The sequence below is a fragment of the Eschrichtius robustus genome, chromosome 17 (genome assembly GCF_028021215.1).
Source record: "Eschrichtius robustus isolate mEscRob2 chromosome 17, mEscRob2.pri, whole genome shotgun sequence".
NCBI classification, from domain to species: domain Eukaryota; kingdom Metazoa; phylum Chordata; class Mammalia; order Artiodactyla; family Eschrichtiidae; genus Eschrichtius; species Eschrichtius robustus.
The window spans coordinates 56,008,834-56,022,624 of record NC_090840.1 but is presented as its reverse complement, the minus strand read 5'-3'; the positions used below and the strand labels follow the sequence as shown (position 1 = coordinate 56,022,624).

Genomic DNA, 13,791 nt, shown 5'->3' with positions numbered 1-13,791 from the left:
AAAAATATTCTACACTGAATATGTGTATATGTCCTTTTTCAATTATGTTGTGACATAATTAGTAAGCAGATGTTTTATACAATAAGGCATAAACACTAGTTAAAAAACTTCCCATGAATATGTACTATAGGTAGGCAACATAGTATAGTAAGTAGGTTTAGCTGTAGAACTCTGTCTTAATTCTGATTCTGTTTAATAGTCGTTCCTACATATGCCTGAGGGATTGGTTCCAGAAACCTTCACAGAAACCAAAACTCATGGATGCTCAGGTCCCTTATAGAAAATGGCACAGTATTTGCATATAATCTATGCATATCCTCTCTTTAAATCATCTATATATTACTTATAATACCTAATACAATGTAAATGCTATGTAAATAGTTGTCAGCATTGTGGCAACTTCAAGTTTTGCTTTTTGGAACTTTCTGGGATTTTTTTCCCAAATATTGTTAATCTCTGGTTGGTTGAATCTGCGAATGCAGAACCATCGAATGCAGAACTGCTGGATAAGGAAGTCTGATTATATTAGTTTTGTGAACTTGAGCAACCGTACTTAACCTCTCAATTTCTGGTCTTTCAAATGGAAATAATAATCATATCTTAGGCACTTTATGAGGAATAAATAATACTATGTGTAAGATATATATAAAGTAGAAAATGATACAGCAAATGTACAAAATAAATGTTAATCCCCTTCTCCCAGTTGTAGTCTGAAGATGTTGAGAGCATGTATAGCAAAGAACTTAAGGGCACAGCTTACAGCCAGAACAGAATGCCTGGATTCAAACCACAGCTCTGACCTTCTTTATTGGTCAGAGTATGGCTGTTATATGCCTCTGTTTTGTAAAACGAAGGTGAAAGCAGCAACATTTCACAGGTTGAGGATTAAGTAAAAAACTCACGGGGCTTCCCTGGTGGCGCAGTGGTTGAGGGCCTGCCTGCTAATGCAGGGGACACGGGTTCGAGCCGTGGTCTGGGAAGATCCCACATGCCGCGGAGTGGCTGGGCCCGTGAGCCACAATTACTGAGCCTGCGCGTCTGGAGCCTGTGCCCCGCAACGAGAGGCCGCGATAGTGAGAGGCCCGCGCACCGCGATGAGGAGTGGCCCCCGCTTGTCACAACTGGGGGGAGCCCTCGCGCAGAAACGAGGACCCAGCACAGCCATAAATAAATAAATAAATTAAAAAAAAAAAACAACTCATGGTAAGTGTACAGTGTTAGTATAAGTAATTATTAATATTTTAATCAGTATTATAATCATTAGCTGAGGTCACTGAAAAGAGTTTTACATTTAAATTTGTTCTTCTTAAAATTCTACCTGTGAGCTAATTTCTATACAGATGTAAATAATTCATCATGTCATGTGTTTTCAAATATAAAAGCCTAAAATACAAAAAAAAAATTCATCTTGTCATATATGAGGGCCTAAAAACAACAAAAAAAGGAAAAGATGAGAAAATTCAGTGAAGTATTGATAGAAACAAATGATGTTGTTACTTAATATTTTGTGACTTTAATCTGATTAAACTTATACCCTTATAAAATGAGCTTATAACCTTCACATAAATTACAATTTATTGACAGACACTAAAAAGGCAGGATATAGTATATGGGTATATCAAATACATAAATAGCTTCAAGTAAATGATTAGAGACTAAAGTTTAGGTTATTTATCAGAATAAACTCTAAAACCGCCTTTAAAAATAAAGAAAACATAGCAAGATGGCTGAGCAGAAAGACCCTGAGCACATGAGCACACCAAAATTACAACTATTTACAGAACAACTATCAGTGAAACAGACCAGAACCTATCAGAAAAGATCTTTTACAGCTATAGATATAATGAAGATGGGCAGTAGGGGTGGAGTCATGGTACAGTCAAGACCATACCTCCGGTAGGTGAACCAGAAACAGAAGAATAATTATTGCAGAAGTTCTCCCCAAGGAGTCTGAGCCCCACATCAGGCTCCCAAACCCAGGGGTCCTGTGTTGGAAAGACAAGCCCCCAGAATGTTCGACTTTGAAGGCAAGTGGGGCTTCCTTTTGGGAGACCCAGAGGGTTGTAGGAAATACAGACTTCACTCTTAAGAGGGTGTACACACTCTGGGACTGGGGACAGAAGCAGTAATTTGAAAGGCGCCTGAGTTAGACCTGCCTGTTGATCTTGGAGAGTCTCCTGGAGAGGCAGGAGGCAAAAGGAGCTTACCTTGGGGACACATACCCTGGCAGAAGCCATCTTTGGGAGCTTGTTCTACCATGGGGACATTGATGCTGGCAAGTGCCATTTGGAATCTTCCCATTACCTTATTAGCACCTGAACCCAGCCCTGCCCACCAATCCTATAGGCACCAGTACCAGGTGCCTCAGGCCAAGGAACTAACTGAGCAGGGACACAGCACCACCCAACAGCAGACAGGCTGCCTTAAGAACCCCTGAGCCCACAGCCTCCCCTGTACATTGCCCAGCCTACCAGAGGGCCCACCAACCAGTACACAGGCACTAGACCTGGGACCAAGGTAATGATCACGATATGATCAAAGAACTCAGGAGAAAAATGGATGAACAGAGTGAGAAATTATAAGTGTTTAACAAAGAGTTAGAAAATATAAAAGAACAACCAAACAGAGGTGAAGAATCCAGAAAGTAAAATGAAAAATACACTAGAAGGAATCAACATTAGACTAAATGACACAGAGGAATGGATAAGCGAGCTGGAAGACAAGAGTAGTGGAAATCACGGAAGTGGAACAGAAAAAAAGAGAAAGGATAAAAAGAAATGAGGACACTAAGTGACCTCTAGGACAACATCAAGTGTGCTAACGTTCGCATTCTAGGAGTCACAGAAGAAGAGAGAAAGGGGCAGAGAAAATACCTGAAGACATAATCATTGAAGACTTCCCTAACCTAGGAAAGGAAACAGACATCCAGGTCTAGGACACACAGAGTTCCAAACATGATCAACCCAAAGAGGACCACAGCAAGACACACTGTAATTAAAATGGCAAAAATTTAAAATAAAGAGAATATTAAAGGCAGCAAGGTAAAAGCAACAACTTATATACAAGGAACTCCCGTAAGACTATGAGCTGAATTTTTAGTAGAAACACTGCAGGATAGAAGGAAGTAGCACGATATATTTTAAATGATGAAAGGGAAAAACCTCCAACTGAGAATACTTTACCTGGCAAGGCTCTCAATCAGATTTGATGGAGACATTAAAAGTTTTACAGACAAGCAAACCGTAAAAGTGTTCACCAAATCAGCTTTACAAGAAATGTTAAACGGGCCTCTCTAAGTGAAAAAGAAAAGGCCACAACTGGAAACATGAAAATTACTAAAGAAAAAAGCTCATCGGTAAAGGCAAATAGGTAGTAAATCAACTGCGTAAAAGCTAGTAGGAAGGTTAAAAGACAAAAGTAGTAAAACCATCTACATGCATGATAAACACTTAAGGGATATGCAAAAGAAAAAAGTGTTAAATATGTCAAAAACAGCAAACGTGAAGAGAGAAGAGTAAAAATGCAGGGTTGTTGAAATGCATTTGAAATTAAGAGAACAGCAATTTAAAATAATCACATACATACATAGATTGCTAGCTCACTGTGTGTGTGTGTGTGTGTGTGTGTGTGTGTGTGTGTGTGTGTGTGTGTGTGTGTATAAAAACCTCATGGTAACCACAAACCAAAAATCTATAACAGATACACAAAAATGAGAAGGGCATCTGCACGTTAACACTAAAGATAGTTATCAAATCACAAGGGAAGAGAACAAAAGAAAGGAACAAAAAAGAACTGCAAAAACAATTAACAAAATGGCAATAAGTACATACAGATCAATAATTACTTTAAATGTAAATGGACTAAATGCTCCAATCAAAAGTCATGAAGTGGTTGAATGCATACAAAAACAAGACCTGTATATATGCTGTCTTAAGAAGTCAGACACACACAGACTGAAAATGAGGAGATAGAAAAACATATTCCATGCAAAAGGAAATCAAAAGAAAGTCAGGGTAGCACTACTTCTATCAGACAAAATACTTTAAAACAAGGCTGTTACAAGACACAAAGAAGGGCCTTACATAATGATCAAGGGATCAATCCAGGAAGAAGATATAGCAACTGTAAATATATATGCACCCAACATGGGACCACCTAACACAGAAAATATTAACAGAAATAAAGGAAGAAACTGACAGTAACACAGTAATAGCAGAGGCCATTAACACCCCACTTACATCATCCTGACAGAAAATCAATATGGGAACACTGGCCTTAAATGACACATTAGACCAGATGAAGTTAACAGATATATATGGAATACTGCATCCAAAAGCAGCAGAGTATACATTCTTTTCAAGGGCACATGAAACATTTTCCAAGATACATCACATGCTAGGCCACAAAACAAACCTCAGTAAATTTAAGAAAATTGAAATCATATGACGCATCTTATCTGACCAGAGTGATATGAGACTAGAAATTGACTACAAGAAAAAAAGCTGCAAAAAACACAAATATATGGAGGCTAAACAATATCCTACTAAACAAACAATGGATCACTGAAGAAATCAAAAAATACCTGGAGACAGATGAAAATGAAACACAATGATCCAAAATCTATAGGATGCAAAAGCAGTTAAAAAAGGGAAGTATATAGCAATACAAGCGTACCTCAGGAAACAAGAAAAATCTCCAATAAACAACCTACCCTTACACCTAAAAGAACTAGAAAAAGAACAAACAAAACACAGAGTTAGTAGAAGGAAAGAAATCATAAAGATAGAAGCAGAAATAAATGAAATGGAGACTAAAAAAAAAAAAAAAAATAGAAAAGATTAGTGAAACAAAGAGATGGTTCTTTGAAGAGATACATAGAACTGATGAACCTTTAGCCTGACTCATCAAGGAAAAAAGAGAGAAGGCCCAATTCAATAAAATCAGAAATGAAAAAGGAAGAGAAATCATAACAGATTACTGCAGACAGCTATATGACAATAAAATGGACAACCTAGAAGAAATGGACAAATTCCTACAAATGTACAATCTCCCAAGCATAAACCAGGAAGAAAGAGAAAATGTGAACAGACCAAATACCAGTAATGAAACTGAATTAGTAATAAAAGTTCCCATCAAACAAAAGTCTAGGGCCAGACGGCTTAACAGGTGAATTGTACCAAACATTTAGCAAAGAGTTAACACCTACCCTTCTCAAACTATTCCAAAACACTGAAGAGAAAAGAACACTTCTGAATTCATTCTATGAGGCCAGCATTACCCTGATACTGAAACCAAAGATATCACACACACAAAAAATTACAGGCCAATATCACTGATAAACATTGGTACAAAAATCCTCAACAAAATATTAGAAAACCAAATCCAACAAAACATTAAAAGGATCATACACCATGAGTAAGTGGGATTTATCCCAGGCATGAAAGGATGGCTCAATATCTGCAAATCAATCAGTGTGATATACCACATTAACAAACTGAAGAATAAAAACCATATGACCATCTTGCTAGATGCAGAAAAAGCTTTTGACAAAATTCAACATCCATTTATGATAAAAACACTCCAGAAAGTGGGTATAGAGGGAACATACCTCAACATAATAAAGGCCACGTACGAGAAGCTCACAGCTAATATTACACTCAATGGTGAAAAGCTGAAAGCACTTCCTCTAAGATAAGGAATAAGACAAGGATGCCCAATCTTGTCACTTTTATCGAACACAGTACTGGAAATCTTAACTATAGCAATTAAACAAGGGGAAAAAAAAAGAGATACAAATTGGAAAGGAAGAAGTAAAACTGTCACTATTTGCAGATGGTATGATACTATACATAGAAAATCCTTAAGATGCCACCAAAAGACTACTATAGATCATCAATGAATTTGGTAAAGTTGCAGGATACTAAATTAATATAGAGAAATCTATTTCATTTCTATACACCAACAACAAGCTATCAGAAAGAGAAATTAAGGAAACAAACTCATTTACCATCACATCAAAAATAATAAAATACCTAGGAATAACCTTACCTAAGGAGGTAATGGTCCTATACTTGAAAAACTGTAGTACACTGATGAAAGAAATTGAAGATGACACAAACAGATGGAAAGATACACTGTGTTCATGGACTGAAAGAATTAATACTGTTAAAATGACTATACTACCCAAGGCAATCTACAGATTCAATGCAATTCCTATCAAAATTCCAATGGCATTTTTCAGAGAACTAGAACAAATATTTTAAAAATTTGTATGGAAACACCAAAGACCCCAAATAGCCAAAACAATCGTGAGAAAGAAGAACAGAGTTGGTGGTGTCACACTCCCCGACTTCAGATTATACTAAAAAGCTACAGTAATCAATACAGTATGGTAGTGGCACAAAAACAGACACATAGATCAATGGAACAGAACAGAGAACCCAAATATTAACCCACATATGGTCAATTTATCTATTACAAAGAAGGCAAGAATATACAATGGGGAATAGACAGTCTCTTCAATAAATGGTACTGGGAAAACTAGATATCTGCATGTAAAAGAATGAAATTAGAACATTTTCTCACACCATATACAAAAATAAACTCAAAATGGATTAAAGAACTAAATGTAAGACCAGAAACCATAAAATTACTAGAAGAAAACTACTAGGCAGAATACTATTTGACATAAATCTTGGCATTATTTTTTGGCTCCATCTCCTCCGGCAAAGGAAATAAAAGCAAAAATAAACACACAGGACCTAACTAAACTTAAAGCTTTGGCACAGCAGAGGAAACCATTGACAAAATGAAGACAGCCTACTGAATGGGAGAAAATACTTGCAAATAATATGACTGATAAGTGGTTAATATCCAAAATACATGAACAGCTCATACAACTCAGTATCAAAAAACCAAAAAACCCAATTAAAATATGGACAGAAGTCCAGAATAGACATTTTTCCACAGAAGACCTAGAGATGGCCAACAGGCACATGAGAAGATGCTCAACATTGCTAATCATCAGGGAAATGCAAGTCAAAACCACAATGAGATATCACCTCACACCTGTCAAAATGGGTATCGTCAAAAAGAACACAAATTGGGCTTCCCTGGTGGCGCAGTGGTTGAGAATCTGCCTGCCAATGCAGGGGACATGGGTTTGAGCCCTGGTCTGGGAAGATCCCACATGCCGCGGAGCAACTGGGCCCGTGAGCCACAATTGCTGAGCCTGCGCGTCTGGAGCCTGTGCTCCGCAACAAGAGGGGCCGCGATAGTGAGAGGCCCGCGCACCGCGATGAAGAGTGGCCCCTGCTTGCCGCAACTGGAGAAAGCCCTCGCACAGAAACGAAGACCCAACACAGCCATAAATTAAAAAATAAATAAATAGAATTAAAAAAAAAAAAAAAACACACAAATTAGCAAATGCTGGCGAGGATGTGGAGAAAAGGGAACCCTGGCACACTTTTGGTGGGAATATAAATGGGTGCAGCCACTGTGGAAAACAGAATGGAGGTTCCTCAGAGAACTAAAAAGAGAACTGCAATTCTATTCCTGGGTATATACCCAAAGAAAACAAAAACACTTAGAAAAGATATATGCACTCCAATTTTCCTAACAGCATTATTTACAATTATTTACAATTTAGCCAAGATACGGAAGTTACCTGTGTCCATCAACAGATGAATTCCTAAATATGTGCTGTATATACATATACAACAGACAGTAAAACATTAAAAACAAAAAGAAATTTTGCCATTTGCAACATGGATGAACCTAGAGGGTATTATGCTTAGTGAAATAAGTTAGAGACAAATGAATACTGTATGTTATCACTTATATGTGGAGTCTAAAAAATAAAGTAGTGAATATAATAAAAAAGAAACAGACTCACAGATATAGAGAACAAACTAATGGTCATCAGTGGGAAGAGGTGATACAGGGGTAGGGGTTTAGGATGCAGAAACTACTATGTATAAAATAAATAGGCTACAAGTATATATTGTACAGCACAGGGAACATAGCCGGTATTTTATAATAGTTATCAACGGCTTATAATCTACAAAAATTTTGAATCACTATGTTGTACACCTGAAGATAATATAATACTGTAAATCAACTATACCTCAATAAAAAACGTATAAGGAAAAGATAAAGTTAAAGCATGTTTCATCAACATCGTTCTCACCCAAGCTAACTGGCAAAGGTTTAACTTTATTCCATGTATTTTGGAGCATATTCTAACTATTAGTCCTATTAGTTATTATCTTTGAGACTTTAATTCATTTACAAAATGAAAATAATCTATCTCTGGTTACACACAGTTACTGAGCATTTAGAAAACTGTCTTAGTTTACATAAATATATGGCCATATCAATACTGGCTTTAAGACTATTTATTACTTAAGTAATACCATTCTACTAATCGGTTGAGTAAAGTTATGAAGAACTGTTAAGAAGTTACAAAATACGAAGTCCAAAAACGAGAAATTTTATTTGTTCTAAAATATTTGTTATACTCCTAGAAAAATTATTTTTTCTTTTCAGTTTTAAAGTGGAAGGGCTCCCTCTCTGGCAGAATCTTAGAGGAAATTTCAATCTACAAAACAAGTAAAAAAAACCTGCTATCATTTTAACCCGTATTTTCTTAAGCCTTTCTCCTACCCTACAGCTTCTAGGATTTCTACTCCAAAGCAAGGAAAACAGCTAGAAAACTGGGACTTGAGCTTGTCTACACACCAAAACACATCATAATGTATTGTACCATTTTATAAAACTCTCAAAGACATCCTGGTGAGGTAATGAATATGCTAGGGTCTAGCTGTCTCTGTGCTCCATGACAACTTAGTTCAGTAAACCACTCCATATGAATTTTCACCTTTAAAATGGGAAGTAATACTACTGACTTTGTAAGGTTATTGTGAAGGTTAAGTGAAACAACATATATGAACTCTATGTGCAGAGCTGAGGACCAGTGAGAAGCATGCTCTCATATCTGAAAAAAAATCACGTAACAGCTTCCTATGAGGTTAAAAAGGAATTGGTGACTGTAAGTGTGTAAGTGTGAATTGGTGACTGTAAGTGTGTGATGTACATTATAATGACCTATAAAGTTCAAAATATCCACGTTTTGCCTGCATTTGTAATAAATTAAACTATATTACAGTATTAGCAAACTAATGATAAATGTTAATTCAAACTGCAAATCAAAAGAATACATGCATAGCATCACTGTTCTTGGTTTAAAAAAAAAAAAAAGCTATGTTAATTGGCTAATCTGATAACCTGATCAGAATTTTAACAAATCCAATCATTTCAGATGCCTAATCCCTTCTGTGCTGATGTTTCATAAACAAAAACTTGAAATCATTCAACTTAAAAATAAAAAGACATAACAAAGTACTCTCGAGCCAAATTACACCACCACCAATGGAAATCATTTTGATATTCTTACATGTTTTACATTTAAGGGTGGCAAGCTGCTTTGGGGGCATCTTCCAAAGTCACTCCTGGTTCTAAGTATATATCTAGTCTCATTTAAATCATCTATAATCTCAGTAAAAATAAAATTAATATTCATAAGGCAAGATATAATCTTAAATTACCAAAGAAAAAACAACTGGCAATACATTTTCTAACAAATAATGCATACATACTTATACTGAAAAATATCTAGGATTCTTAAAATAGTAAGGTTGAGTAAGATATTTCTTTATTAGAATATCATTTAAAGTTCTGTATTAGGCAACAATGCTTGAAACTTTTTGGAAAGCTTAAGAAAGACTTTTCTTAGATTGCTAAAATAATAGTCTTAAAACACAAAATTATAAATGTATTTCGTCTGGGATCCAGTCAATAAAAATTAAAGTTAATTCACTACGATAGTTCTACTAAATTTATTTTTAAGCAAAACAAAAATTCCAAATATTTTCCTACAAAGTTAAATTAAAAATTAAGGCAGTAATAAAGGTTTGATAACTTCCTGTTAATGTAGAACAGGAAAACCAAAACACTTTCACAAACCAAAATTACAGTCCCTTATTCATTTCCTTTTTGAAGATATTTATGATGAGCAGAAATAGCTTAAATTAAGGTACGTTTTTATAATCATACAATTTTGTATTCTATAAATATTCTCTATACTTAAACTTTTAAATTATACAATTTTGCAGAATGTCACCATAAAAAGACTAATAAATAGAGAAATTGAAATCATCGATTAAGATTTACCAGAGTATATTTTTGATTAATTGGTTGATGCCTTCTCCCCTTTTTCCCATACCAGAGACGAGACATTTCCTTTCCAGGGCAAATTAAGTTACATCAAATCTCCTAAGAACTGTTTTAAAAAGCATTCTTCCTCTGTCAAAAATACATTTCTAGCACAGGAGCCCTACTACAGTGACAAAACAGTTTGCTGGAGACAAAGATTTGATTGACAAGACAGAGAGCTAATCACCAAGTAGTATCCATTGCAAAGATAGTCCTGAGTGGAGACTGTAAAGCTGGGGAGGGAAGAGAGGATTTCCCATGTTTAAGTTTGGTTGCACTGTACCCAAATGTGCAGAGAAAGGACTCAAAAGCTTAAAGATACAGAGCATGTATTTCCAAATACCAGTACACTAAGAAATATACTAAAAATAAACCAGTCATAAAAAAGTAATCAGTACAGTTTCCAGAGTCCCTCCCAAAGTACACAAATGATTTCAATTAACATTTTACTATTTGCTCATACAGTCATAAAATTCTGTTCCTCATTTACATCTAAGAGTCCTATAAAATTTCATCTTACATGTATTTTTTAAGCAGTAAAACATCCTTTGAGGCCTCTTCAATCCTCAAACTTTTAGAATGACTATGTAAAAATGAAGCCAATCTACTACAAATAAATCCTATACAGATATTCAGTGTGACCTGAAAATTCCTTTTAGTATTAACACAGTCCATTTTTAAACTGCATTTTCTAACATCTAGTTTCTTGAAAAAATACTTATATTTATTATGCCTATGTATATACTTCACTAACCAGGGGTATCCTGAATATAAGTGAATTTTTAAGATTAAATATTATTATGACTATAAACTATAATTACCTAGATTACCTCAGTTTTAACTAGAATATCAATGCCATATGATACACTGAATATTTCTTCCATTTTAAGTTAAAACTGCTCCTCCCCCTTTACCTTGTTGTGTGTACACACAAAGCTGTGCACACAATGCCACCCTTCACACACTCACAGCTACCTTTCTAGTATATACAACGCTGCACCATATCCACACCCCCCCCCATCTCCTTCCTGCACATTCCAGCATGTGCATGCACAAGACACAGCACACCCCCTGATGAATATCCACCCTGCCATGCCACTCATACCAGTCACCCCCCTAACTCCCCCACCAGCTCCACCACACTTACCCTAAGATCTCTCTACCACAGTCCTTCGTAGGCACACTACACCCATCTCCACACCAGCTTTACAATACAGGGTTCTATTATATACACAGTGAACTGTGGTCGCCAACCCCCACCCCTGCACTCCCTCTGCACACACCAACAGCATTAAATAATTTGGTGGTGGTGGGGTGCTCTTTTGAAAACCTATCATTACTTCCAGCTGGATTTTCTAGAATTAGAAATATTATATGCATACCAAAATGTGGTTTAAATGCGATTTTAAAAAATATACACACATGCACCATGCATAGGATAGCCTATTTCGTTGGTTGTCTTACTCAGCATACACCTCCACACCTTCTTCCTAATACAGTTTTGATTTTGCTAAGGTATCTTTTCAGCCATGTGTTTCTGAGAAGGCTGGCTCCATGCCTAGACAGGATGGGTTCTTAAAGATCTAAACCAGTGGCTCTCAAATTTTTAGCCTACACCAGAATCACTTGGAACATTTGTTAAAACAGAATACTGGGCTCCAAAACCAGTTTCTGATAAGTAGACTGCAATGGAGCCTGAGAATGTATTTTTTAATTTTTTTTTTTTATTTTTTGGCTGCGCTGCGGCTTGTGGTATTTTAGTTCCCTGAGCAGGGATCGAACCTGGGCCCTTGGCAGTGAGAGCGCAGAGTCCCAACCACTGGACCATCAGGGAATTCCCTGTACTTTTTAAACAAATTCCTAGATACTACTGCTGCTGGTCGTGGTCTGGGGACCACACTTTGAAAAACAACTAAAGTACAATGAGATATCACTTCACAGCGGTCAGAATGGCTATTATCAAAAAGACAAGATATAACAAGCATTGGCGAGAATATGGAGAAAAGGGAAACCCTTGTGCACTACTGGTGGGACTGTACATAGGTGTAGCTACCATGGAAAACAGTATGTTTTTTGAGGTTCCCCCAAAAATTAAAAATAGAACTACCATATGATCTAGCAATTCCACTCTTGGGTATTTATCTGAAGAATGAAAACACAAATTTTAAAAGATACATGCACTGCCATGTTGACTGCAACATTATTTACAATAGCCAAGATATAGGAACAACCTAAGTGTCCATCAATGGATGAATGGATGAAGAAAATGTGGTATAGATACACAGTGGAATACTACGTAGGCACAAAAAAAAAAAGGAAAAGACTGAAATATTGCCATTTGAGACAACATGGATGGACCCTGAGTTCATTAGCTAAGTGAAATAAGTCAGACAGAGAAAGACAAATATCATATGACCTCATTTATATGTGGAATTTAAAACAACAACAAAAAATGAAGCCCATAGATACAAGAAACAGATTGGTGGTTGCTGGGGGGGTGGGGGGTGGCATAGGGGAGGGCAAAATGAGTGAAGGGGGGTGGGGGTCAAAGGTACAAACCTCCAATTATAAAATAAGTCATGAGGATATAATACATATCATGGTGAATATAGTTAATAATACTGCATTACATATTTGAAAGTTGCTAAGAGAATAAATAGATCTTAAAAGTCTTTATCACAAAAAAGATTAACTAGACTTACTGTGGTGATCATTTCACAGTATATGCAAATATCAAATTATAATGCTGTACACCTGAAATTAATATGTTATATGTTATTTATACCTCAATTGAAAAAGAAAAATCAACAGGTCTTAGCTATTTTAAGTGTGATTTTCTGTTTCTTGAAGCCAAATGCTTCCATTTAATAAATACAATACCTACCTAGCAGACATAAAATGAACTCAGTAAATCTCTTTCTTGCCCTTTCTTTTTTCATAATACTCAGAAAACATAATGCTAGGTCATTTAAATTTGTCTAGACACCCCAGGGCTTGAAGCAGATGTCAATTTAGCATTAAAAATGTAAAATGACAGGCTATAAAATGAAGCACTTTTAAAAACATAACCAGCTTAAAGGTTGAACATAATCTGTTCTCATAATTCACATATTCAACTTAATAATGTTTTTTCCTTTACTTTCTTTATCAGGGCTGAAATTACTGAAAGACCTTATACCTGATATCCTCTAAGTTGGGAGTGGTCTACTAGAAGCAATAATACATTATCTACCCTACTCAATATTGAAAGTAATATTTTAATTTTTAAAATCATCAAATAGTCTGTCATTCATTCATCCCTTCTCAGAATATCAATTAGACATTTTGTGCTTTAATAGAAATTTTATAGTCTATAGCTTTTGGCTAGTAACTGAGATAGACTATTAATAGGGAAAGCAAAGCATTGGTTCAATACTTTCCTGAGGTAGTTAACATCAGTAATAGTCAAAACAGGCCAAAATGACTCCTGGGTGCTAAATGCTAATATGAAAAAACATAATAATAGCCTAGAACCAGAGA

The 13,791-nt window shown here is 35.8% G+C and overlaps 1 protein-coding gene across 11 annotated transcripts in view; it reads right to left on the bottom strand.

The window, feature by feature from the left end:
- Positions 1–13,791, bottom strand: part of OXR1 (oxidation resistance 1) — a 452,616-nt gene that overhangs the window by 24,127 nt on the left and 414,698 nt on the right. For 2 of the 11 annotated variants that reach the window (XM_068525416.1, XM_068525415.1), the window contains exon 1: positions 10,231–10,391. The exons of the other annotated variants lie outside the window; for them this stretch is intronic. In XM_068525416.1, the coding sequence (XP_068381517.1) occupies positions 10,231–10,296 (66 nt within the window). In that variant the 5' untranslated portion in view covers positions 10,297–10,391. Of the gene's footprint in view, positions 1–10,230; positions 10,392–13,791 lie in introns of those variants that run through there. 11 annotated transcript variants of the gene reach the window in all.